Consider the following 24175-nt stretch of genomic DNA (forward strand, 5'->3'; position numbering starts at 1 on the left):
ACTAAAGCTAAGGATTAAGGTGACTTCACTGAAGATGGGACTTTATCCATTAGCTTTTGGGCTAAAACCTAAAATCTTGCATACAGCAGTAACGTCAGCATTTTGTCGTAGGCAGAGCAGACGGTCACACTGAGTCAGACAGCAGCCTGCTACACAACACAAGAGCACAGACTTTGAACACAACACACATTAGCTTTCCTGCTCAGGTCTCCTTCTTATCTAACTTACACACATGAATACACGTCTGGTCCAGCACCTTAGCTTGCTGAACGAGTGACCAAACTAACATTCAAGAGAGGAAAAGTGCATTTTACAGGTTCGATAGCTAATTAAACAGCATGTAAACGTACCCGCAAATGTCACTTCAGTCCGGTTAGATACCGGTGTGGTCCTTACTCTTCAATAACACTGCCCATGACATGCAGACAAGTTTGTTTACTTTGTCTCTTGTTCTCTACAGTGCAACACCGTCACTCTGGCAGCCTGCCATCTGCTGTCAATCAAACACAGACACCGATGCGCCTCTCCTGCCACATTTCTGATATTTCCCCAAAGTCTTTTTTTTTTCCTTTTTAATAATAAAAAAACTACTCAATTAATTTACAAAACACGCTGACATTATTTTTGACTACAAAAAGGGATGACTAAATTTCCATTTCAGTTGGACTTTAACATTTGGGAGACCACCAGTGACTTCAAGCCTAAAAACATCAACAATGTTTTGTCACATTAATGCATAACAACACCTCTCTTCTCCCATTTCTTAAGTCTCCAGGCAAGGAGCCATGCCAGACCAGTCAGACCAGTTTGGAAGGAGACCAGTCTCCGGACACCCCGAGCCCCACAACGCCCACCCCAACCACACCCTCCCCAACCACACCAACACCTTTACCCAGAAAGGGGGCCGAGCCAAATACACCAACAGAGGAACAGCCAGGCTCAGTCATGGTGGTCCCTGTTCCCCTACCACGGCAGAATCTCCCTTCAAAAGATTCGGAGGAGTTGGGTGACAAACTGGCCGATGAAGTCACTCTTGGCTCTGAGAAGTCTGAGAGTGAGGCCTCAACCAAGACTTCCAGCTCAGATTCAGGCATTGAGGATGGGAAGACCACCCCCATATCAGAGGAAGATAAGGTGCTCTTTGGAGCTTTAGATTCAGAAAATGAAATATTACTACTAATTACTTATTACTGATGGATATTCCTGAATTATTTAGTGTGTTCAAAGATTTCTTAGTAATAATAGTAAAATTCTTTTTAAGGTTGCTGAGGAGACCCCAGAGACAGACCAGCCACCACCTCTCTCCCAGCCAGAGGCATCTGAGGAACAGGTTGACATCATCATAGACTCAACAGACCCAGAGATGCCCAAGGTCCAGGTGACCAAGGAGGAGAGCAACGTTGTGGCTAATGGAGGCTTACCAACTCCAAGCTCAAGTCCCACTGTCACTCCTGCACCCACTCCCACTCCCTCGTCTTCTCCTACCCCAGTACCGACACCCCGGTCTGGGCCTAATGGTAGCCTCACCAAAGGTACCCCAGAGCGGACATCGACAGGAGGAAACGCTGACACTGTCTCTCCTTACATCAATGGAAGGATTATCAACGAACGGTATTCTTATTCAGGCAGCATGGCATCAGAGAGCATGGACATGTCGATCCACAGGGAGAACATCTCAATGTCTGCAAGGGTGAGTCAACATGAAGAAAACTCTCTCTACTTGAGCAAATACAAAGGTTATGCTTTTTACTCAGAATAACCAGTAAGCAGCCTGATCTGTCCAGTACCATTATGAAAATGGCGTCATGTAATGGTTTGTTGATGCAGGGAAGATGAATGAACCCAGGATGTAAACGTGTCCTTTAAAGACACGTTTTCCTTCAGTGAATAAAGTGAAATAGAAAAATATTGAAGAGTAAACGAGGTGAGGAGACAGCTCCCTGCCTCTGTAGGAAAACCCCGCCTTGGAAAAACTATTCCTCGGCACCCACAGAGGAACTGAAACTGCATTGTGTTGTGTTTTGGGGTGTGGGTGTTAGCTATCTGAAACAGAGGCTAGCCTGTCTTCTATTAAGCTACTCATTGCATTTAGGGAGGATACCGAGAATGATACTAGTTAATGCTCTTACTGTAAACCATAAGTTTTTCCTTTTTAATTGCTTATGATTTATGGTGAATGTGGCTTTATTCTGGTGAATCTGGGCTGAGTTACTGACAAACACTTCGTATATTAAAAGTGAATGGTGAAAACCAAAATCTCCAACATGTCAAATGTCGTCACATTCGAATGAAATCTTTCACACCTCATGATGATTTCTGACATAATCCATAATTTCCATATAAATTTATTAATCCTGACAAGGGAGAATTCCCGTAACCCATAGACGACTTAACAATCACCAAGTTTGTCCCAGCGAGGGAGGGACGTTGGGAAGCTGAAGGGAGAAAAGAGAGGGACCATTTTATCATTAGACACCAAGTCTTTCTGAGGCAAAATATGCAACATTTTCCATTCATCAGGACCAACAGTGCCCTTTGTGTGGGCACAGTTCAGTATTCACCAGTGTGTATGGACGTTTCTATGCAGCTCATTGTCACTCTGCTGCTTCTGGAGGCTTATAGACCGACCGTGATTGAAATCCTATTGACTGTGCATGGAGTAGTGTCTGTTTGTGGTATGTTAAGTTTTTCCAGAACAGATTATTCAGCAGGCGACTCAGCCAGCAGTGAGAGTGAACGGGCTTTCTTTGTTTTGTTGTTTTGGACAGGAGGACATGAATTCGTGTGTGTGTGTGTGTGTGTGTGTGTGTGTGTGTAATTTTGTGAATGACAAGTGATAGGAAGTTCGCACAGTCACGCAGAGCCTCAAACACAACCAACGAGCTGAGCTACAGAATCACCCACGTGTTCCTCTGATTAGAGTGCCAGTGTGCACTTAATAAGACACTCAAACACACAAGCACATAGATTTATTGCTATTGTAAATGTGTCAGTTGTGTAGAGAGGGAATCAACAGAGCAGAACAGCTTTCAGTAGCAAGCTTAGTCAGAGTGGACAACAGTTTGCACAAACCAAATTAATTCCTCCTCTCGCCTCTCCTTATATATAAACTATTTATAAACCAGGAAATTATGACATCTAGGGTTTGAGCTAGCCACTGTTTGCAGAGTAAACCCAGCCATATCAGTCTGGCAAATATTGTCCACGGAGGCTGATTTTAGATGGGGGATGCCGGAAATACAGCAACACAGCTTTGTTAGACATAACAATTTTGTCTGTTCAATTATAAGGTGGGGTCACGCTCTGACTCACATAAAACATGGAATGTATCATATAGTGTGACGTCCCAAGACATTGTTGGATTGGTTTGCTCATACCTCCTAAATTAGAGTTTGTGGGAGTAAAAGAAAGAGGTCATTGACCTGACCTGGGTAGGCCCATGATCAGAAATAGTACGGTAATTTGGTTTGGTTAAAAACTTGAATCTCCAAAAAGTGACTGTTCCAGTAACTAGGAAAACATTTCTCAACCAGCGGAGGTGCAAGTCCTAATGTGAAAACCAACCAAATTTTACTGTCGATGAAGTCGCCTTTCACCCAGCATTGTGACGAGTTACTTCCTGCATGGCGCTCCCTATTACAGTGGCAGATGGAGCATCTTGCTGCTTGTTACAGTAGAACCAGATTGACAGGAATATTAATGCCTTTGTCAACACACGTACACACACACACACACACACACACACACACAGAGCTGCCCCTCGGCGGTCAAGTTGCATTGTGGGTAATGTAAGTGCCAGGTTTTGACAGGGAAAAATGTGAGGAATTTAAAAAAAGATGACATCTCTGGTTCCGCTGCATTAAGTTTTGATCCTTGAAGTGTCCATCATGAGTCTGACTGTTAGTGCAATGCTAAATGAGTGGAGTGCTCTTTTAAACTTCTTCAGAACTTTGTGATGCAGTCCCATATTCTTTGCACCCCAAAATGTCTCTTAATTACTTGTAATAGAAACCTCCGGGCAGTTTCAGTGTACTCTCAAACACATCTAGTGATGCATGTACACGAGTGCAAGCAGAGATTTTTCTTGTACTTAAGGTCTGATTTAATCTAATGTCATCCTTTTTTTTGCGATCTTGCTTCCTCTCTGTCTGCCTCTCAGGACTTCTCGAGTAAGACTCTGAAGCGAACCAGGAAGTTTGTCATTGACGGCGTAGAAGTGAGTGTGACCACCTCCAAGATCATCAGGGATGATGAGAAGAAAGATGAGGAGATGAGATTCCTGAGGTATGTGAATGACTGTCTGCAAAACACACATTCAGTACACAAACTTAAATATATATCTACTCAACATCTGGATGGAGTTAGAGATATGCGCTGCCGATCTGTTTTCGTTCTCTGTGAATGAGGACCATGAACTCCGGGCTCTGTTCATTCCTCAGAGTGAAGTCTGTACAGTGAAAAGTGGCCTGTTGGATGTTGCTTTTACTCCACACACTATTTCAGGCATCGTGCTCTTTCGGGCTTTAGCCCCTTGAGACTAGAGTTTACAAATATCCAAACTGGTATGGAAAAAGACTAATTTAGGTAATGGTTTCTTTATATACAGTCTACAGTTTGAAAGAAAAATAAAATGTCTCTGAAGATCAGGGTTAGCTGTATTTGATGTCCAGTGACAATTACTTATGTTGGTTTTTAAATTATTTTTTAAATTTGTACAGTCTTGAACACACTGCACTGCCTTTGAGGCCATAAGGAGTTCCTGTTGCATTATTCGTGCCATCTAGTGGTAGGAATATGACATTGCATTTGTCTTTGGTCTGTTTTTACAAATAATCCAATCATTTCAGTTTGGATAGATTTAAAGTCCAACTGAAATTAAATTAAACACTTTAAACAGCTTATAAACTTATCTGAAAATGTAATTTTGGTCAGTTTAGACACTTCAAGTCTATTTTCTTCCGCTTTACATGCGTAATTACAGTGAAGTCGCTGATGACCTGAAGGCATCCTGTGTAGCACTGACGCTGCTGCTGTTCTGTCAGTGTGCTGCTCTCGTCCTTTCAGAGGCTGAGAGAAAAAGAAACATTTCTGATATTTCACCATATAACTTTTTATAACTTAAGAATTCAGTTAAATATTAGTATTAACTGTATTTGCTTGTTTGAGAAGTTGCTAAACTCATAAACTAAAGTTGTATATATACATATATATATATATATATATGTAAATAAATATGTGTCTGTGTGTTTTTAGACGTCAGGAGTTGCGTGAGCTCCGTTTGCTGCAGAAGGAAGAGCACCGTGCTCAGGCTGCTCTCAACGCCAAACTGGAAACACACAGAGAACAAATGCAGAGACGTTTTGACCAGGAGATGAATGTGAGTCACAGACACACACACACACACACACACACACACACACACACACACACACAGAGTTGCCACTTTATTAGGTACACCTAGCAACATGTAATGCAACAAATCCTACAGCTGTGAAGATGAACACGTTTTGTTTGTCTTTGTCAGAAAGTTGTTGCTTTAGTTGCTGTAGTTTGTGTTGCTGTTGAATTAGTTTATCTTATTATATTTTATCCATATGACCATTGGCAGGAGCAGGGCAGACTTTGTTTTATTTTTCTGATACACATGGAGGTTGTTAAAATATTCTCTCTTATGAAGAGTCTTAGTCATATGTGATGATTTTAAGCTTATAGTGTGTTTTTGTTCCTATGTGTGCGTCCCAGACCAAGAAGAAGCACTATGATGTGGAGCTGGAGAGCCTGGAGAAGCACCAGAAGCAGACTATTGAGAAGATGGAGACAGACCACAATGTTAAACTTAAGGAAGAGACCAAACGCATCAAAGCAGACCAGGAACGCGAACACCACAAGTTCCAGGATCAGTTAAAACACAAGAAAAAGGAGGTACGTTTAAGACGATGTGTGTGTGTGTGTGGGAGAAAAAAAACTCAGCAGCTGAATTTGTTGCTTTCATTTTTTAAGTCCAGTTAAATCATAACAGGATGTGATGATATTCTTTTAAAATATTTAGGTGAAACAATCTGTTGATAAGCTGCCTAGAAGTCAGCGTAAAGAATCCTTGAAGCAGTGGATGAATACCTTCCAAGAAGGGAAGATCAGAGAGGTACGTTTTTTTAGTCACCAGTCATCTGCGCTCGTGATATTTTCATGCATACTTAACTGGTTTTCAAAATATTTAAAATACTGAGAATTCATACATAATACTACTACGGTTGTAGCTCCTCCATTAGCCGCTCTTTCCCTCCCCCTTTCATGCAATTCTTTTCTCTGTGTTTTAGGAGAACAAATTCTTGGCAGCTCAGAAGAACCACCTGGACTCCACGCTGATGAGAATCATCTCCAACAACAAAAGAGAGATTGCAGAGATGGAGAGGGAATGCCTCAACAAGAAACAGAACCTAATCAGAGGTACAGTATCCGTTGGGCATAGGGTTAAATTCAAATCAAACGCACCAGCTGATCAAGTCTTTCTGTTCTCAGCCCAGCCCTGGTGCAGTGGGATGTTACATTTGTTGTACAGTGTTGACATATTGTGTAACTCTTCTGTCCCATCCTCGCTTTGATTAGAGCGTGAAGCCACGATATGGGACATGGAGGAGAAGAACCTTTACGAAAGACACCAGTTATTGAAGCAGCAGCTGAAAGACCAGTACTTCCTCCAGAGGCATCAGCTTCTCAAAAAACATGAGAAGGTAAATCAGTGGATTGCAACTCCACTGGCCATGATGTGTATATAAACGATCCAGGTCCAGAACAGAATTCCCAATCCAGCACTCCGCCTAGATATATATATATCTCAAACAAACGTGACAATGTGTGCATTTTCTGTGTCACTGCAGGAGCAGGAACAGATGCAGTGCTACAATCAGCGAATGATTGAGATTCTGAAAGCTCGGCAGCAGCAGGAGAAGAACCGGATGCCTAAGATCCAGCGTGGCGAGGCCAAGACCCGCATGGCCATGTTCAAGAAGAGCCTCCGCATCAACTCGACGGGCAGCGCCTCAGAGGACAGAGAGAAGATCAAGCAGGTAGGCGTGGCACGGGTTTTCTCGCTCCGTATTTTAAGCATCAAGTGATTTTATTTAGTAACTCCCCCCCGGTTTTTTGCCTCTCTCTAGTTTTCTCAGCAGGAGGAGAAGCGGCAGAAGGCAGAGAGGCTCCATCAGCAGCAGAAACACGAGAACCAGATGAGAGAGATGATTGGCCAGTGTGACAGCAATATCAGAGAGCTGCAGCAGCTACAGGTGACCGAGGGGCAACACTTTTCTCAACTTTTACTCATTCTGTCCTGCGTGTCGCTGTGGATCTGTCGGTTTGTGTCACAACCCCTAAGCAAGCATAATCCATGGCCTGCAACTGTTAACAAGAGCTTGTTTTCTGCTACAGAATGAAAAATGTCACCTGCTGGTTGAGAATGAGACTCAGAGGCTCAAACATTTGGATGAACAACACAACCAGCTGCTGAAGGAATGGAGGGATCAGCTGAAACCCAGAAAGAAGGTACGTTTTCTGTCATGTTATAACAATGTGTTATACAAAACCAATTTCAAAGTCTAGTTGCTTATCTATACACCTCTAACTCACATTATGTTTGATTTACATACAATATAAATGTACTGAAATCAGTGCTTATGACTTATTTCCATAAACACAATATAACAGTTTTTCCTATCTTGGTGTAGGAATATTCCACCTGTACGGCATTAAACAAGTCTGAATAAAGTTTATATCCCTCTAAGTAAGCTTGGTCAGGTAAACATATTTTGGTTTCCACCCTTCTCCTCCAAGGCCCTTGAAGAGGAGCTAAACATGAAGAAAAGGGAGCAGGAGGCTTTCTTCAGGATGAGTGAGAGTTCTGATTGTCCAAACCCAAGTTCTCCCAACAAACTCTCCAAGTTTGTGCCTTACCAAGACTCTTCTACCACGTAAAAATAGCCGCTGTAATGTTGCACGATATCTCCTGGCCGCTGTTAGAAGCAACACATAACCAAACACACACTCACCCATACACCCACAGGCGTTACAAGTGCCTGCTGCCTCAGTTTTAAGTGGCTTTGCCTGTAATGGCAGCATACCTATCCCCCCCATTAGGCTTCTTTGTTTTAGTGAATATTTATGTTTTAACTCATGTTCTAAGGTTTTTCTTTGAAAAGGTGTTTAGAAAAAGTATTTGATGGATTTTAAACTCATCATTTGCTTCACATGACTCAGTCAAATAGTATCTGCTCCCATACAGTGTTTCAATTTCTTTTTTTCTGTTCATGTCCGCTTTTTATTGCTCACCAGTGAAACAAAAGGGTAAAATGACACAGAGGCCTAGAGTTTGGGTGAGCTGAAGATACCAGAGCACCTCTTAATGAGTAAATAATGAGGGGTAAAAAAGCACTGGTTGGGAAGAAGTAGTTTGTGGTCTCTAAGCACCCAGAGAGGGAATTTCTTTTTGCATACATTTGTTTCTATGAAAGCTGGTGAGCCAGTAACTAAGCACTTTTTGTTTACGACAAATCAGTGCCGTCTTCCAAATATCACGACCAAAACGCACTCAAAATGTAATAATTGACCAACTTTTTCTCCCCATTTCTGTATGCATTGGCTCATTGACCTGTTTTGTCCATAAGTCATATGCATGTCATATAGCAGCTAAAGTCTGCCTTTATTTATTTTTACTGATAGAAAACAACCATGTTCAGATATATCACTAGAAATGGTAATTAAAATATTTCCTTTCTCTTCTTTTAACCAACACCCATGGTATGAAGGACGTGCTTATCATTTTGTATCTTGTTTGAAACGGGGGATGAGGCTAAATGCACATCAGAATTTATTGGTTTCTTTTTAAATGATTATTTAGGAATGAGATTTTAACAGACGAGGAGGACTAATTGTTATTCACAAAGTGTTGCTATTGTGACATTTGTGTTTTTTCTGTTGTATTTTTACTGTAAAATCAGTCACACTGGATGGGAACTGACAAAGCCAAAGAAAAATACTGTTGTTCTTTTAAGGATGTTAGATAGGGGATTTAAATTTGAATTAAAAAATGTATTAAGTGTATAATTGTTATACCGTGTGCAGTAAATGCACTGCCTGCTAACCAAAGTGCAATATTACATGTATGTCTTTGCTAAGCTTAAAGAGGTTTATTTTTCTTAAACTTTGCCTTCCTTTGCACTGAGAGGGGGAATAATATGAAGAGTTTTGAAAGAAACGGCATTGCTTGAAAATAATTCCATCTAATTCTTTAAACGATGATCTGATTTTCGAACACAGCTCTTCATGTCATTTTTAAGGGAGTGCGGCAATTCAGTCTGCTGTAAGATGCCTCTAGATGTGTAATCTTAAACTGAAACCTAAGGTTTGCTTGTTGCCTTGTTGAGTGAGAGCGTTTTTTTTTTTTAAGAGCAGTCTGGCCTGCAGATTTACGTTGAACCAGGTCAGCAATCAGGTACAGCTTAATCTTTCTCTCCCTCTCACACACTCTCTCAAAAGTATTTAAATTTGTTGTAAAAATGATCTTTTCTGTTCGTGTCTAATGGCTCCATCTATATGCCTTCCTCTCTGCCTCAGTTTACATGACTTTGTTTGTATGGAGGGGTTGTGAGTGTGAATGAAACTGTATCAGAAGGAACCACTGTTGTAAATAACTAAAAATAATAAAGGCAGATTTTCTAATTATTGGATTGTGGCGTAGGCTCTTTCTAATGGTAGTAGCAGTAATCGGGACAAGACTCAGATTGTACATCATTTTGAAAGTGAACTACAATGAGAGAAGAGCGGGACATTGAATAGAAGGCAAGAGGAGGATCACTTTCATGTTACAGTAAGTTTCATCCAAGTACCTGCACTGACCTATTGTCATTACCCAACTCTATATTGCCATATCGAATCACCTGCTTGTTCTGGCTCACAGGTTACTGGCTCCCTCAACACCAGCAAGAAATGGACCAACACGCCGTGTGAGAGGAGACGCTGGCAGCACTGATGTTGGAGCTGTGCTATCAGAGGTGGGTCACCACAAAATGTAGTTAAACCTACATTCATTTTGTTTGGCCACTTGGTAGCAGCACAACAAGCTGTAAACACAACACTGACATTATCACCAGAAAGTTGATGTGGCTTACACATCCTGAAGACACAGGGCTACGTGAGCAATAGCTCAATAATTAAATAATAATATTTATAATAATAATAATAATAATAATTAAAACTCTACAGGGTACCCTGGGATTATTGAAATATCAATCAGACGCAGTATGACAGCTGAACTGAAAAATCTGAAACTTTTATTGACTTAAGTAAAAGGAGACTCAAAGTAATGAAAAATACATAGCAAAAAAAGTAAATAAGATTACAATACTGAAATGATGACACCATCAACCCATTTGCCTTGCACTTTACTGTACCTTCCTGCCTTTTGTCCACATATGATATACCCGAACAATACAATTTCAAACTTGCAGATTATTTTTCTAGTTGGTAACATACAGTCATGTCTGTATAAAACATGGGTGGCGGGTGGAATAACATTATAGCGACTAGAAGCAGAACAGCGTCAGTGTTACAGCTTGCAGCCTTGTCCGATTGTGTTGAGAAGGCAGAATGAGTAGAGTTTTCCTAAAAAACAATTAGACTAATATAGACTAATAATGTATAGAAAAATAATCCTTCTCAATCTTCACTACTACTAGAAGTGCGTGGCAGTGTCTGTATCTGCAGAGACCCCGCCGTCTTGCCTGTATTTTCTTATTTAGCCCCCAGCCAATATCGTAGCGACCAGGTGCCAGATCATAGAAGAAGGGCTAAATTTGAATGTTGTGTTTACAAACCAAAAAAGACAAATCCTACTCATTCTGCCTTTAAAGTGACTTATTTTTCTTTTGAGAGAAAAAAAAAAAGCCAAAAAACACAACCCTTTTTATTTCCTCTAATTATCAAATCTCGTAGATCAACCAACCAAGTTCCTTCTTGAATCTTTCTTCCTAACCCCTTCATCAGTACAGAGTAAAAGACCTGACAGATGGACCATCAAAGAAAAGTGACAACAGCTAAGATATGCCTCTCATTTCTGTACAATAAAAAATAATTTGCTATACTGACCATGCTTGAGACCAGTCAAGCATTAATGTAAAACATTATTTTTATACAATGGTCATACTTTGCTGTTATTTGAGCACCAAACTTCGGTTAAGAACAGACTGTACACTTACAATACTGTAAATCATTGCACAAATCACTGTAGATCTCCAATTTCTTAGGTCAGACATCTGGCACACATGCAGATGTGCTCTGCAAGTCACATTTCGCGATTCTTATTTTTGGGAGTGAGATAACATGATTATGTTAAAATACTTTGAGAGAGCTTATTTTCACCTTATCAGTTTGGATGTTCTAAACTCATCTTTACATTGGTGGATATTTGTTACAGTGGGAATAAAAAAAATCCCAGAGCTAATAAAAATGACTAATAAAACTAAGAAATAAAATGCACTGTGGCATTCTTCCCCTTCCTTCAGCGTGTGCAAATCTTAAACTTACCTCATCTGAAATGACTGACAAAAAGTGCACATCTGTTACAAGCCACTGCAACATTAATTATGCAGTCAACGAAGAAAAGCATTACAATGGCACAAAAACTAACATAGGTTGTTTCTAGAATAACAAACAGCACTTCTACTCGGCAGAGACGGCTCTTTTACTAATTACTAATAGCACTTGAAAGTCCAGATGTAGTCATTGAACTCCCCCAGTGAGTTCATGTGCAGTCTTTGTCTAAAGGATTTTGCTTTTTTTTGTCTACTGCTGGGGACAGGCTGGATTTGAACATCTAGTTTATTCTCTTGTGATGAAGGTTTTTGATTTTTAGTCAAAAGGTTTTCCAACAAGGACTATGTCTACAGTTGCATACAGTAAATTAAGCACTGAAGCACTTTGCATATAATATAGAGGCACCATATCATAGAAGGCATGGGTGGAGATACATTTACTGCTGTTCTAGCATCTAGCCTTTTTACTTAAGATTTCACATAATCTTTAGATAAAAACAAAAATAAAGTAAACACCACAAGACCCAACAAGGTCATGTGTTATTGCTGGTTCAGTTTAGGTACAATACTCTTATCAAAATGAAACATAATAAAAATGTGTCAATTAAAAAAAGGTACCTATAAATAATAAAAAGAAAACGCTAATAAGCTACAAAGTAGTGATATTTTGTTCGTTTAAATCCTTAGTTTGTGTATGTATTCATATGGCGATGCTTTTGAGAGCACATTCACACTAAGGTTTCTTGCTCAGGTAATTTGAGGGGATCCAGCCCTCAACTTCTTCTCCTACATTTTTACAGAACCACCATCCACTGCCGTTTTTTTCCAGAACCTCAAACACTGTACCCACCTTGAAGCTGGATGTGTTTTCATCCCCTTCAAAGTCTGCCACAGCTAGATACAGCTCATCCTTACTGGGCTCCTTGAGTAAAGGTGGAAGCTTGTCCTTGGGCGGGCCTGGCTTGTCACCCTTCAACTGGGGCTTGGGAGGAATCGGGACTTTAACTTTGGGCTCTTCTTTCTCTTTGTTTGGAGATGCCGGAACAAACCCTTTGGGTTTAGGGGGAGGGGGTCTGCTGAGTTGGGGTGGTGCAGCCTTGGGAAATTCCCGGGCTTCTTTTAGAGCAGGTGGAGGTTTGAGCTCAGTCGGGCTGGATGGGTTCTCCTTCTTTGGAGGAGGAGGTCTCCTTGGAGCCATGGTGGGGGGTCTCTGAGGGGGTTCCTTGTGGGGAGGCACTGCTGGTTTTGCAGGGGGGGATGAGCTCTCCTGGCTGTGACCATTAATGTGTTTTGGGGGATGTTTTGGGTCGTCACAGTGCTTGCCATTATTGAGAGTAGGGATGTGGATGGGGGGAGAGCTAGGGGGTGGACTGGTTTGGGAACTATTTACTGCTGCTGAGGTGTCGTTCTGATGGTTCACCTCAGCTGGCGCAGAGCTGAGATCTGCAGGTTTTGACGGCCTCAGCTTGCTTCTCAAGTTGGTGATGTCTAGCTTGTTCTCTGCTGGAGGATCTGGCTTGGCAGCTGGAACAGGTTTAGGTCGGATCACTGGCTTCGCCTTCATAAACACTGCTGGGCCAGCTGTCTCTGGTTTCTCCTCCTGTGCTTCTGATTTGGGTTTTGGTGGCTGTTTAGGTACGGGTTTCAGATTAAACTTCTTCACCTCTTTGGCAGAGATCTTGTGGCCACATTCAAGACCCATCTCGTTCCGAAGGTGAAGAGGTTTGCTCTTGTCTTCTTTCTTGGCCTCTGTTGGCTTGTCCTGTTTGAAGGGGGCTGCCTTGGGTGGAACCAGCGGCATGATGACCCCAGGAGCTGGGGGTTTTGGGGGCAAATGTTTGGAATGATCAGATCTCGGTTTCTCTGCTACCTCCAATTCAAAGCTCTTATTAATGGACTCCCTTCGAGGAGGCAGAGCTGGTTTCTCCTCGACTGGAGGGGCAGCTGGGGCTGGAGGTAAAAGCCCAGGGGCCCCCTTGCTGCCACTGGACTTCCAATCTCTCAGCTTAGGCCGGGCACAGGACTCAGGGGCTGGGGTTGGCTCATCTGGTAAAGGCTTGGACCAGCTGTCATCTGTGCCTGAAACGTTTGAAGAACCTCCATCTTCCAGTCTCAGCTTCTCCATCTCATTGGGCAGAGGGGCAAGGAAATTGGGCCGCAGGGCATTACTGGTCTTCTTGTACTTGTCAATAAAGGTGGCAGGGGCCCAGCCCTCTTTTTCATCTATCTGGATGTACCACCAACCACTGGCATTCTTCTCAATCACCTAGTAGGTAAAAAAGGAGTCATCTCATTTTATTATATCACTTTAAAGTTAAACGGACATTTACAAATCTTTATTCAAACCAAATGTTGTTGTTGTACTATATTCTTTATGTAAATGCCTGACCCACCTCAACTTTGACTCCGGCTTGGAAGCTAATACCATCAGGGATGGTGGTCTGGAAGTCTGCTATGGTGTAGAACTCTTCCTCAACCTGAGGAGGAATGGGCGGCTTGGGTAGGTTTGCACCACGAGGCTGTGGAATGTGAGACACAACAAGGTTAAGTTGGTGAAAAAAATTCTGTTGAGGAAAACTGAGAGCTATCTTCCAATACAATGTGTCAAATGGAGATTTGAACAGGATCTCATACAATGGTAAGATCTCTGCGTGGAGGAGGTCTGTGTCTTGATCCCACTTCTGTGAAAGGAAAAGACATGAAGTAATCAATCATTTTGTTGAGTTGTACATTTGTAAAGTAGTGCAATGTCCACTTGGATTTGGTGTTGAATGTTGGGTATGCTGACTGTGGCTGGGCAATAAGACTGTAGCAGAAAGCAAATCCTTACCTTGTCAAATGATCACTTAACATACAAGAATATTTTTGTTTTTTTATAGTGTGTTTACATATCCTGACCATTTATTTTTACATTATAGACTGCCTAAAATATATTAATAAGTATTAAATTGCAACAGCGAAATAAAGAGCAAAAGTTTACTTTTGTCAGAAAAAAAGGAGAGTCTGTTTTCTTTATGGCCGTTGTCTCGGTTCTCTTTGGCTGCATTGTTTTGCTGTTTGGAAACCCCGTCTAGGTCGTTGGTACTGGCATGAGCAGCACCTGCTGACTGCTTCTGGCTCTGGATGTCAGTCTTCTTCAGGTAGGAGGCTGGGGCCCAGCCCTCACGACCTTGGTACCTGAGAGGAGGAGAGATGTACAATCAGTGGCTTCAGGTGAGAACACTGAAACAACTGGGTAGACTTACAATCAGTCAGTTAGAGAAAGTCCATGTATTTACAAACATGAATTGACATCTCTTTAGTAAAAACTGATTTTTTTATGTGAGCTATTGTCATCGACCTTATTACCTGATCTTCCACCAGCCCTCCAAGTTCCTCTGAATGACTTCGACAATCATGCCTCTCTCCAGATCAATCTCATCCTCGTCCCTGGCCGAGTACGGGTAAATCACCGAGTACTTCTCTTCTGGCGTCGGAAAAACACAATATTGTTAAATATAAGAACATAATGTCTGTTTTGAAGATTACTGTGTATAGGTTCAAATATAGGGGAGCGCAAATAAATGCAGACGTAGGGTAATAGCTTGGGAGACGAAGCACACAGCGGCACGTTTGGATGAGTGCGTAGTGTTGCATTTATGAAATTGTTTAAGCTTGCTGTTGTTGGTATGCAGTGAAAATGTCTGCAACATTTTAATGAAAAGGTTCAAAATCCTTTCTCCATCACAACGCTCCCTATGTGATTTATGATGACATACTGTGCATTGGTTTTATATTGGCTAACTGATTCAATGAGGCAAGGCTTGAGCAGCATGTTGTTGAGTGAGAAGATGTAAGATACACACATGTGCAACACATAAAACACACAAACATCCTCCACAAATATTGACCACAAACATGACAAACTTGTTACTGTACTAGAAATGCAGCCATTTATACTATCTCATTATTGTTTCCACTATTATTATATATTAAATATATTCTATGTAATACTACAGATCTATCAAGTGTTTAATGCATATACATATTTTTCTTATTTGTTTATTTATATCAGATAAAATGCACAATCAACTTTGCATGCAAGGGTTTAATTTACATGCTTGGATCTCTCATGCAACAAACATTTCATGCATCGACATGGACAATCATGCACACAGTTGTGTATGCATGTGTGCACACACACACTCATATAGAATAGGGGGAGAAGAAAGGCGTGCGCTCCACCTTGCCCAAAGCCTGTGCTGAATAGATCCCCTAAAGTTCTGCGACGACCCACGTGCCTTGGCAGTGACCAGAATCTCCGAGGCACTGACATCCCAGCACAGTAAGTGGGGCAAAATAGGAAGTGAACATTACATAAGCCATCAGGAGGATGTTTTCATCCTAAATGAAAGCATTGTCAGTATTGGTGGGTCCAGTAGAAATCAAAGTTCTAGTCCTGGCAGGCCTGGTGCTGTTTTACCCATTTTTTGACAAATAATCCCTCTAGTTTGTGCACATTTTTTTAATCATAGTGTTACAGGTTCCATCCATTCTAGATAAACTGTCTTCCCTTTCCAGTCTCAAACCCATGTGCTTTACTTACCAGTATGTTGGAGATACTACTGGACCACACTACTGCCACAGACGGTAGCTTAATTTATAACTTGCTCTTTTGATAGTAGGTTATAGACCATATAGTTCATGGTTAATTAGGATCTGTGGGGTGATGTTGGCCCTGAGCATTGTCTTGGGACTATTTAATTAAATCTTTCTCATTACTGGAAACCCTGCAAAACTGGTGCTGACTAGAATAGGGACAACTTGACCATACTTTACTATGTACTTGCTCAATTGCTACTGTGCTTCTGTTTTTTGTATTATATATTTCTAAACATCTGTGATAATGTTGGCAAATGTGGATGTTAGATGTGAGTAACTCTCTAATTCCAGGGCTCTGAGGAGTGACCTGCCCAACAAAGACAGGGCAGCCAGCTAAATGTCCACTTTTAAAACCACATACTCCTTAGGCTTGCCAAGACTTGAAATATGGTCTGTAATTTGCATATTGGCTGGGTACCCCTCTTTGCTTAGTAGGGCTCCTTCCATGTGCTGTACAGTATCATTACAGTAAATTGCATTATCATGCTTTTAACATCTACATCTGGCTTTTTTATGGAATCTCACCCGAATTTATGCCACAGATGATTTTTTTTTTTTTTTTTTTACTTATTAATGTTTTTGTATCACCTTCTAATGTATTGCTTATATATATTATTTGTATAAATGAGTGCTCTAAAATTCAGATATTTCAACATATTTGAATTGCTCTTCTTCAGGGCAACACACACTGGCAGAATATAAGGCTCATCAAAACACCCGCACCTATTGCCCACACAGGGGCAGTGTCGTCAAGACTGAAACAGAAAAGTATCAATGTGTCACATCTGCTCCCCCGGATCTGCACATCACCGAATCTTGACTACTTCTTCTATTTATGGAGTGTCTGGTGTGTGCTACAGGAGTCAAATGGTGCATGTTAAATGACGTGGCGCTACGCATGGTGTGTGTTGCACTTCAAAAGGAAACAGAAAGACAAGAGCAACAACAGATACTTTTAAACCCCTAACTGCATACAAGTACAGTTCGACTTACTCTTGTTATTCCAAGGGTAATAAATAACTAAAACTATAAATGTACAGTTGAGTTTGAGAGTAAATGCTAAATGGCCTCTTTACATCCTTAACTTCTCCTTGAGGGAATATTGAATCTAAACAATAGCACCCAGATAGAAAGCTTTATGTACCTTCTTCCCCTGGAAGACTGAAGTCATCAGGGTCATCCTGTGCCTCAAGGCAGGTGGCAGGGACCCAGCCCTGGGCATCTTCTGAGCTCACAAACCACCAACCTGAGTGAACATAAACACATTAACATATTGACATACAAGACATCTTAAGAGAATTATATTAAATTTAAGAATTTGTGGTAATTCATTGTTTGCCGATGACCCCTGTTTCCATCCAGGGGGTCAGTGTGGATATTGTGGAGGATTACCTGGGAGTTCACATTGACAATAAACTGGACTGGGCGAAGAACACTAATGCCCTCTACAAGAAGGGCCAGAGCCGTCTCTATTTTCTGAGGCGGCTGAGGTCTTTCAATATCTGCCGGACTATGCTGAGGATGTTTTATGAGTCTGTGGTGGCCAGTGCTATCCTCTATGCTGTTGTATGCTGGGGCAGCAGGCTGAGGGTGGCGGATATTTGTGTTCTTTCAATTTCATATAACGGGTAACCTGAGCAATGAAGTAATCTCTCAAATACTTTTTACACACCAGCCAAGTAGCTCAAATTTTAACCAACCATTTTTTCCAGAAAGTCACCAAAAGAAAATTCTATTTAAAGCATGTTTCCATCCTCTATTGTTATGCAAATACTAGGAGTTGGGCTCATCAAAATAAAAAGTTGGTGGCACTAATTCTCTAGTCTGGTGCCATTAAGCCCTTGCAGAAGAACCAAGCACAACAAAATGACGAAATTAAAAGAGCACCAGTCAAACCTCAAACAAAACATGAACAGGAAATATGGCATGTTCATTTCATGTATTAATTTGATGAACTTTACATCCTCATTGGTCCACACGGATCTGATGTTTTTATCTTCCGCCATTTTTCATGTCAGTGAAGTGGAAGCTTAAGTGACATTTAAGTCACATGCTCCACGTACGTCATGATTTATTTGCATTTTCTTCTTTCTTCTTTATCAATAAAAAATGTTCACCTCTCAGGCAGGCGTAAAAACTTTTTCCCTATATTTATATATTTTTTTTAGAATTGTCAACATTTCCACAGGTTTTTTTATGTGCATAAAACAGGTGGATAGAAACGACTACAGTCACAACCAGGATGGTTGCCTCTGTTATTCAACTAATGGTTGCTGACTTTACACCATCAGGTTTAGCATCTTAGTCAAAGGCACCACAGCTGTCAACCGAAGCTACTGAACTTTCCACCATACAAAATATCCCAAGCTGTTTTTAGATTTAAGCCAGCAACCTTTGCACAATCTAAACAGGAAAAGATAATTAAAGAGTATACTGGATGCTGTATTGAACTCACCAGACTCATTTTTCTCAATGACTTCCACCACCTGACCCACATGCAGACTGATCTCAGAGCTCTCCTGCTTCTCGTAGTCTGTTACTGCCACATACTGGTCGAGGAGGAGAGGGTCTGCAGAGGTGGAATCTCCTGTTAAGGGAAATAAATCAGAACAGGCTCATTTAGCTCTTTTTTTCCTTACTGCTCCTTTGTTAGGCAGTCTAAGGATGAAATCTCAATAATGTAAAAAAGTCTCCACTCATTAGCTTCTGATTCTCAGTCAGGATCTTTGGTAATATTTGTTAATGTGATATTAAAGGAGTCCATGAACTTGGAATCATAAGAGATAAGAGATATTGACCTTCAAAATGTCTTGCATCTCACGGACTGAAGGGAATATGACCTTTTAAAATGTCAGATTTTACACGCACTTTAAAGAGCTTTACCAAAAAGCCAATTTAAGCATGGTCTTTACAAAACAGCCAAAATACATCTGTAGTGGAATAATAAGTGATTTTATGATGAAATGCCAATTATAATTCCAAGGTTAAAATGTGTGCATAAGTTTTAGAGTAAAACATTTCAGTGAGAGGAGGCTTATCTAGAGTATGGAGATCCACCCGGACATGAAGCAGAGGATGTGATTGGAGAGATGGCGTGAGGGAAACAATGAGCCGATGGTAGATTTGGAGAATGGGAGTGAAAGGTAAGGGTTTAAAAAGTATAGAGGGTTAAGTCAATCATCAACATGGCTGTGACTTCCACACAGAAACAAACCAGCACTACTAAGACCCACCACCAATGTTAGCACCAAGCCAGCCTGAGAGAAATCAACTTTAACACATGAGGAGGGGTCACAATACAACCAGTAACACAAACTCACATCACTATGGCACTTTTCTCGTAATCTATGTTCTTTAAAAAATTATAAAATAATTGAAAACAAAATGCCTTTTCACTGACACATAACGCGTTGCAATTTTAACACTCAGGAGACATTAAAATCCACCCCAGCATGCAGATCACTGAAGGTGCTGATGGACACAATTTCAACAAACGTGTTCCTAACACACTGGCAGACAGAAATCATGTCTCAGCAGACAAAACAGTATGTAATGCGAAAATCCAAGAGAAATTGGTCAAGTTCTTAAAACAGCTGAAAATACCACAGCTTGTTCTTTCGTGCACATCCCTCAGTGAGCAGCAGCAAGCTAGGCAAATGGGTTAAATGAATCAGCCTTTTTTTGTATTACTTTGCAATAGATTCTGAATTCTGTCAATCAGAAATTTGAATATTAGTGATTTATTAGTTTCTCAAAAGGAGAACTTGGAGGGAAACTAATATCAGGTTGAGTTCGTAAGAGCAAAAAAACTTTGAAAATATGAAAATGAATTCATGCCAATTGCACATCAGTCAAGCTTAACTGGGAAGATGAGCTAGACTGAATAACCCAATTTACTCAGGTTAACTTTTAAATGACATGATAATTTCTGATATTAAACTTTCCTAATCCTTTTCTCCAAGGTTTTATTTAATATAATTTAGCACACACACACACAAAAGGCTCTTTGGTTTCAACCATTTACATCTAACTCAACCAGTGACAATATTTCTGCCTGTAGGGCTCTGTACTGAAGAATTATTTGTGTAACCTCGATCTCCCTGCTGAAAACATAGCCGATCTACAGTATATGGCCATATTGCACCGACGATGTAGTAAATCCCTGTCACGTATGTGCACAGTTAAATCCTGCCTTTATCTTCAGTCTTATCTACTCTGTCCCAATGCAACATACTTAAATACACCCAAGAAATGAGCCACACAGGGTTTGAAGATCAGTTTTCTTTACGGAACCAATGCAAGCCCCAAGCCTTCAACAGAGCCACATCCCACCTGCCCAGGCCAGGGGAGGAGAGGGGGAACAGGCCACTAGCAACCCCTGGGTCACACACACAGCACGACCAAGTGTTTACTACCTCGCTTTAGGAAAGTAGTCGCTCTCTCCACAATCCCTGATGGAAAGGAAAATGAATGGAGAAGAAAACTGAAAAAAATGACATGGATGCAACTTAAGAACATTAGATGAATGGAGAGGATAGAGAGAATATAAAAAGAATGTGTGAAACAATAGCAAAGGTGGTTTCTTTGTTACAGATACTATAATAGTCAACTAGGCTGGTGGAATAAATGTGTTTTTTTACCTGTGTCAAACTCCGCGACCACTAGATGGAGATAATGTCATATTATATACTACAGATGGATTGTAGAAGACTTGTAGTCATAATGAAAAGAAGAAGTCATAAAAGCAGTAAAACAACAAAGTACCTGATCCTATTTCTCTTCTCTCACTTCTTATAAGACTAAATAACACACCATAGCCAAGGCCACATAACCCCATTTTCATTTCAAATACACAAAGCTGCGTCTTACCTGCTTTCTTCTTTCCGATGGGTTCCCTGTTCAAGAGAGGAAATCATCACATTACTACCAGGAAATATCAAATTAGTTTGCAGAGCTAAGGAGATATTCCAGACCAAAAACCATTATCAGTATTTATAACAACTAACATCATCTCATGGATATTACACAATGTCTTAAAGCTTGAAAAAAGATAAGTGGCCCTAATTATTGACTCATTTTACTTGCTTTTTAAATAAACTTTGAATTGTTTCATTTGATTTTTGAGCTTGTCATGGTGCCGCAGCACTACACTGATTATTCCAGCAAAGAATAAGCAATAACTGCTAACATTATTGTTATCAGTTAGATCTATTAATATGCTACAGGTACAGGAGAAAAGGATCTGTCTCTCTGCCTCTCTCTCCAACCCAGGCCGATGTGAATAAAGAGCCTCTAGACAGCTGATCTCTGAAATTTAGTCTGATGTTAAATTCAATACAGCATCTGCTGTGTCTGGTTTAGACATTAGCCAGATAAATAGACCATCACTCCACAGCAGCAGTCAGGAGCTGATTCAATGTCCAGATGCCCTGAAAAGTCAATGGTGGCTAATGCTCAGCATTTTACTCTCTCACTCGCTCTGTCTCTCCCTCTTTGTTATCTAAATATTACTCTCTTACGTTATGGCCTTCCATCGCCTTCCTTTTTCCATCTCACGTCTTCCATGTCTACTTAACTCCCTCCTTCGTCTCCCTTGATCATTTTCCTTGGCAACTACTGCTTTGTTCATTTCCCTGCATCAACATGAATGCTCTCAGCCACATGCAGCACTGTTCGATCGACAGAACTGTTAATTGCAGAGGCTTAAGTCTCAATAAATCTTTACCCATAAGCATGCCCATTAATGTACTATAAAAAGAAATCCCCGGCGAGGCCAACCAAAGCAGTTACAAATGATCTGGATTATTATAGAGCAGGAATGTGTGTGTACAGTGTGTGTACACTTTGTTTGCTTGTTTTGAACTGAGGTTAAACCTGAGTCATGTCAATGCACCGGACCTTGGCCTAATATGATTATTTCACTGTAACTAGTTTAGAGTATTAAATCAAATAAATGCTTCCACTTATAAGATTTCATGTTACTCTGAGGCTGGTTATGAAAAACAACAACATTAGCACTGGGGCCAATGTCAATTTCTACTGTCATGGGAACATTCACGTCAGGCAACTGTGGTTGAGTCATATGGCGGCCACTGACATGATAAATGGGAGATCACATGATAACTACAGACGAATTGTTAGAACACACTTTGCAGGTTTGCTGTTGCAGAAAAGAGGCAAATGATGCGACATTTATCAAACCTTCTACTACAAGGGATTACGTGGATATATTCACTCTGGGCTCTGATTCTTGCAGACCCATTAAAATAAAAAAATGTCCACACCTGGAGCCAAACCTTACAATAAACAGGTGCCGTACCACAGAGGACTCATACATTCATACTTTATTGATTTGAATGATTAATGAAATCTCTCCTCTCTTAATCTTTCTCCCTCTATCCTTACCACTCCTTGCTTCACCTCAACCCATCCCTTCATCTCCTTCTGTCCTAGCTGTATACTAGCTCCTCTTCATTCTTTCCTTCTTGATCCACCATCGGATTCAATTTTCTTCCCTCATTTTCTCCTTTTCCTTTCCCCATCCTTGTTGCAACACTTCCTCTTTTCTACAAACTCCTTCACTTCTCAACCATCTTTTCTGGTTCTCCGACCTTCTACTTCCTCTTTACATTTAAGTACTCCTTTTCCTCTCCTCTTGAGCTTCTCCTCCCTCCTCTTACTTTGCTGCTCTTAAGGAGAAGGTCTAAGATGTACCTCTCAGTGTAGTAGATTTATAGGCCTTGATAAATCTCCCACAGTGGCTGCTGTGTCTGTACACCAGCCCTGTTGTCAGTCAGCCAAACAACAGGCTGCACTAGCAGAAAGCAGTAATCCAATTTCAATAAAGACAAACCAAGGTCTTTCCTATAATCATCCGCCTCGAGTGAATGCTCCGTCTCTTTCCTGCCTCTCCCAACACATGATTGGGGTTTTGTATGAGGAGTAAGGAGGTATGTGTCCTTGGCAACCTCCTCTGACAGAGGACAGAAGACCAAGTGTGTATGAACATATATTGTGTATATTGATCACACACAGATACAGATATTATAGAGTTATATAGAGTTACAGAGGGATACGTTTATCACACTAGTAAAAATGTTGGGATGAGAGAAGCATCTCTGCTGAGTGACACATTTCTGATTATATTATCGGCCTGAGCAGTACCTGTCTCATACTCAATCCCCATTACAGCAATGAGTCCTGTTAATTGTCCTTGAGCAAGAACCCCCAGCTGCTCACTCCTGACATTAGCTTAACACCAAGAATATGAATGTAAAAACTGTGCTGTTTTTGGTAAGATGTGTTAATAATTACATTAAATAATGTCATTTGAGAAAAGGTTTCAAAATAAAACTTAAAGCCACAACGTGTAGAATTTGAAAATTCTCACTGTAGTATCAAAACACTGTGGAACACGAGTACCAAGGTACACAGTGAATGAAGGGCAGAAGATGCACAGATTGCATTGATTGTCACAGGGATTGTCTCACTTTTGCACAGACAAAAAAAACTTTAAATTTGCTATAATCAGAAATATTCTACAAGCAGTGGCTTTTGGGAAAATGCACCAGGAGCTACAGTATTAAACATGAATACAAAAGTGGAGCAACATTTTGCAATTTCACTGGCTCAGCAGTGTTACTGAGTATAAATGTCAAGGTGACTGGGGGGACAATTGGTGTATGAAAAAGACGCATTCACACCTGCAAGACTGTGGCTGCCTGAACCATGCCATGCCTGAGAAAGTACTTTGCTTGAGGCCATTACAATAACTGAAGAGTGAAAGATCTTAAGCCGTGTCCACACTGGACGCTACTGAGTATACTATTTTTAACCATGTTTTTGAGTATGTGGTGCATTCATGCTGACAAATGAATACATGTATATTTGAAAATGGCAGCATGCATACTGAAGTCGCTAGATTTCTGAATGTAGTGATGATGGACACTATT

The 24175-nt window shown here is 40.8% G+C and overlaps 2 protein-coding genes across 2 annotated transcripts in view; one reads left to right on the plus strand and one right to left on the minus strand.

Moving 5' to 3' along the window:
• The window catches only part of stk10 (serine/threonine kinase 10), a 39404-nt gene extending 29690 nt beyond the window's left edge, over positions 1-9714 (plus strand). Inside the window, exons 9-20 of the mRNA XM_070917246.1 lie at positions 769-1134; positions 1262-1690; positions 4160-4284; positions 5254-5377; positions 5743-5922; positions 6050-6142; positions 6318-6447; positions 6607-6731; positions 6879-7067; positions 7158-7283; positions 7426-7539; positions 7828-9714. Coding sequence (XP_070773347.1) covers positions 769-1134; positions 1262-1690; positions 4160-4284; positions 5254-5377; positions 5743-5922; positions 6050-6142; positions 6318-6447; positions 6607-6731; positions 6879-7067; positions 7158-7283; positions 7426-7539; positions 7828-7968 — 2142 coding nt within the window. The 3' untranslated portion in view covers positions 7969-9714. The remainder of the gene's footprint in view (positions 1-768; positions 1135-1261; positions 1691-4159; positions 4285-5253; positions 5378-5742; positions 5923-6049; positions 6143-6317; positions 6448-6606; positions 6732-6878; positions 7068-7157; positions 7284-7425; positions 7540-7827) is intronic.
• A 591-nt stretch (positions 9715-10305) lies between these two features.
• Positions 10306-24175, minus strand: part of sh3pxd2b (SH3 and PX domains 2B) — a 35737-nt gene continuing 21867 nt past the window's right edge. The window contains exons 6-15 of the mRNA XM_070916899.1: positions 21093-21118; positions 20639-20674; positions 18679-18810; positions 17368-17469; positions 15807-15890; positions 14931-15048; positions 14563-14759; positions 14217-14263; positions 13976-14101; positions 10306-13848 (exon numbers count right to left, since the gene is read on the minus strand). Coding sequence (XP_070773000.1) covers positions 12316-13848; positions 13976-14101; positions 14217-14263; positions 14563-14759; positions 14931-15048; positions 15807-15890; positions 17368-17469; positions 18679-18810; positions 20639-20674; positions 21093-21118 — 2401 coding nt within the window. The 3' untranslated portion in view covers positions 10306-12315. The remainder of the gene's footprint in view (positions 13849-13975; positions 14102-14216; positions 14264-14562; positions 14760-14930; positions 15049-15806; positions 15891-17367; positions 17470-18678; positions 18811-20638; positions 20675-21092; positions 21119-24175) is intronic.

The sequence above is a fragment of the Enoplosus armatus genome, chromosome 13 (genome assembly GCF_043641665.1).
Source record: "Enoplosus armatus isolate fEnoArm2 chromosome 13, fEnoArm2.hap1, whole genome shotgun sequence".
Taxonomy (NCBI): Eukaryota; Metazoa; Chordata; class Actinopteri; order Centrarchiformes; family Enoplosidae; genus Enoplosus; species Enoplosus armatus.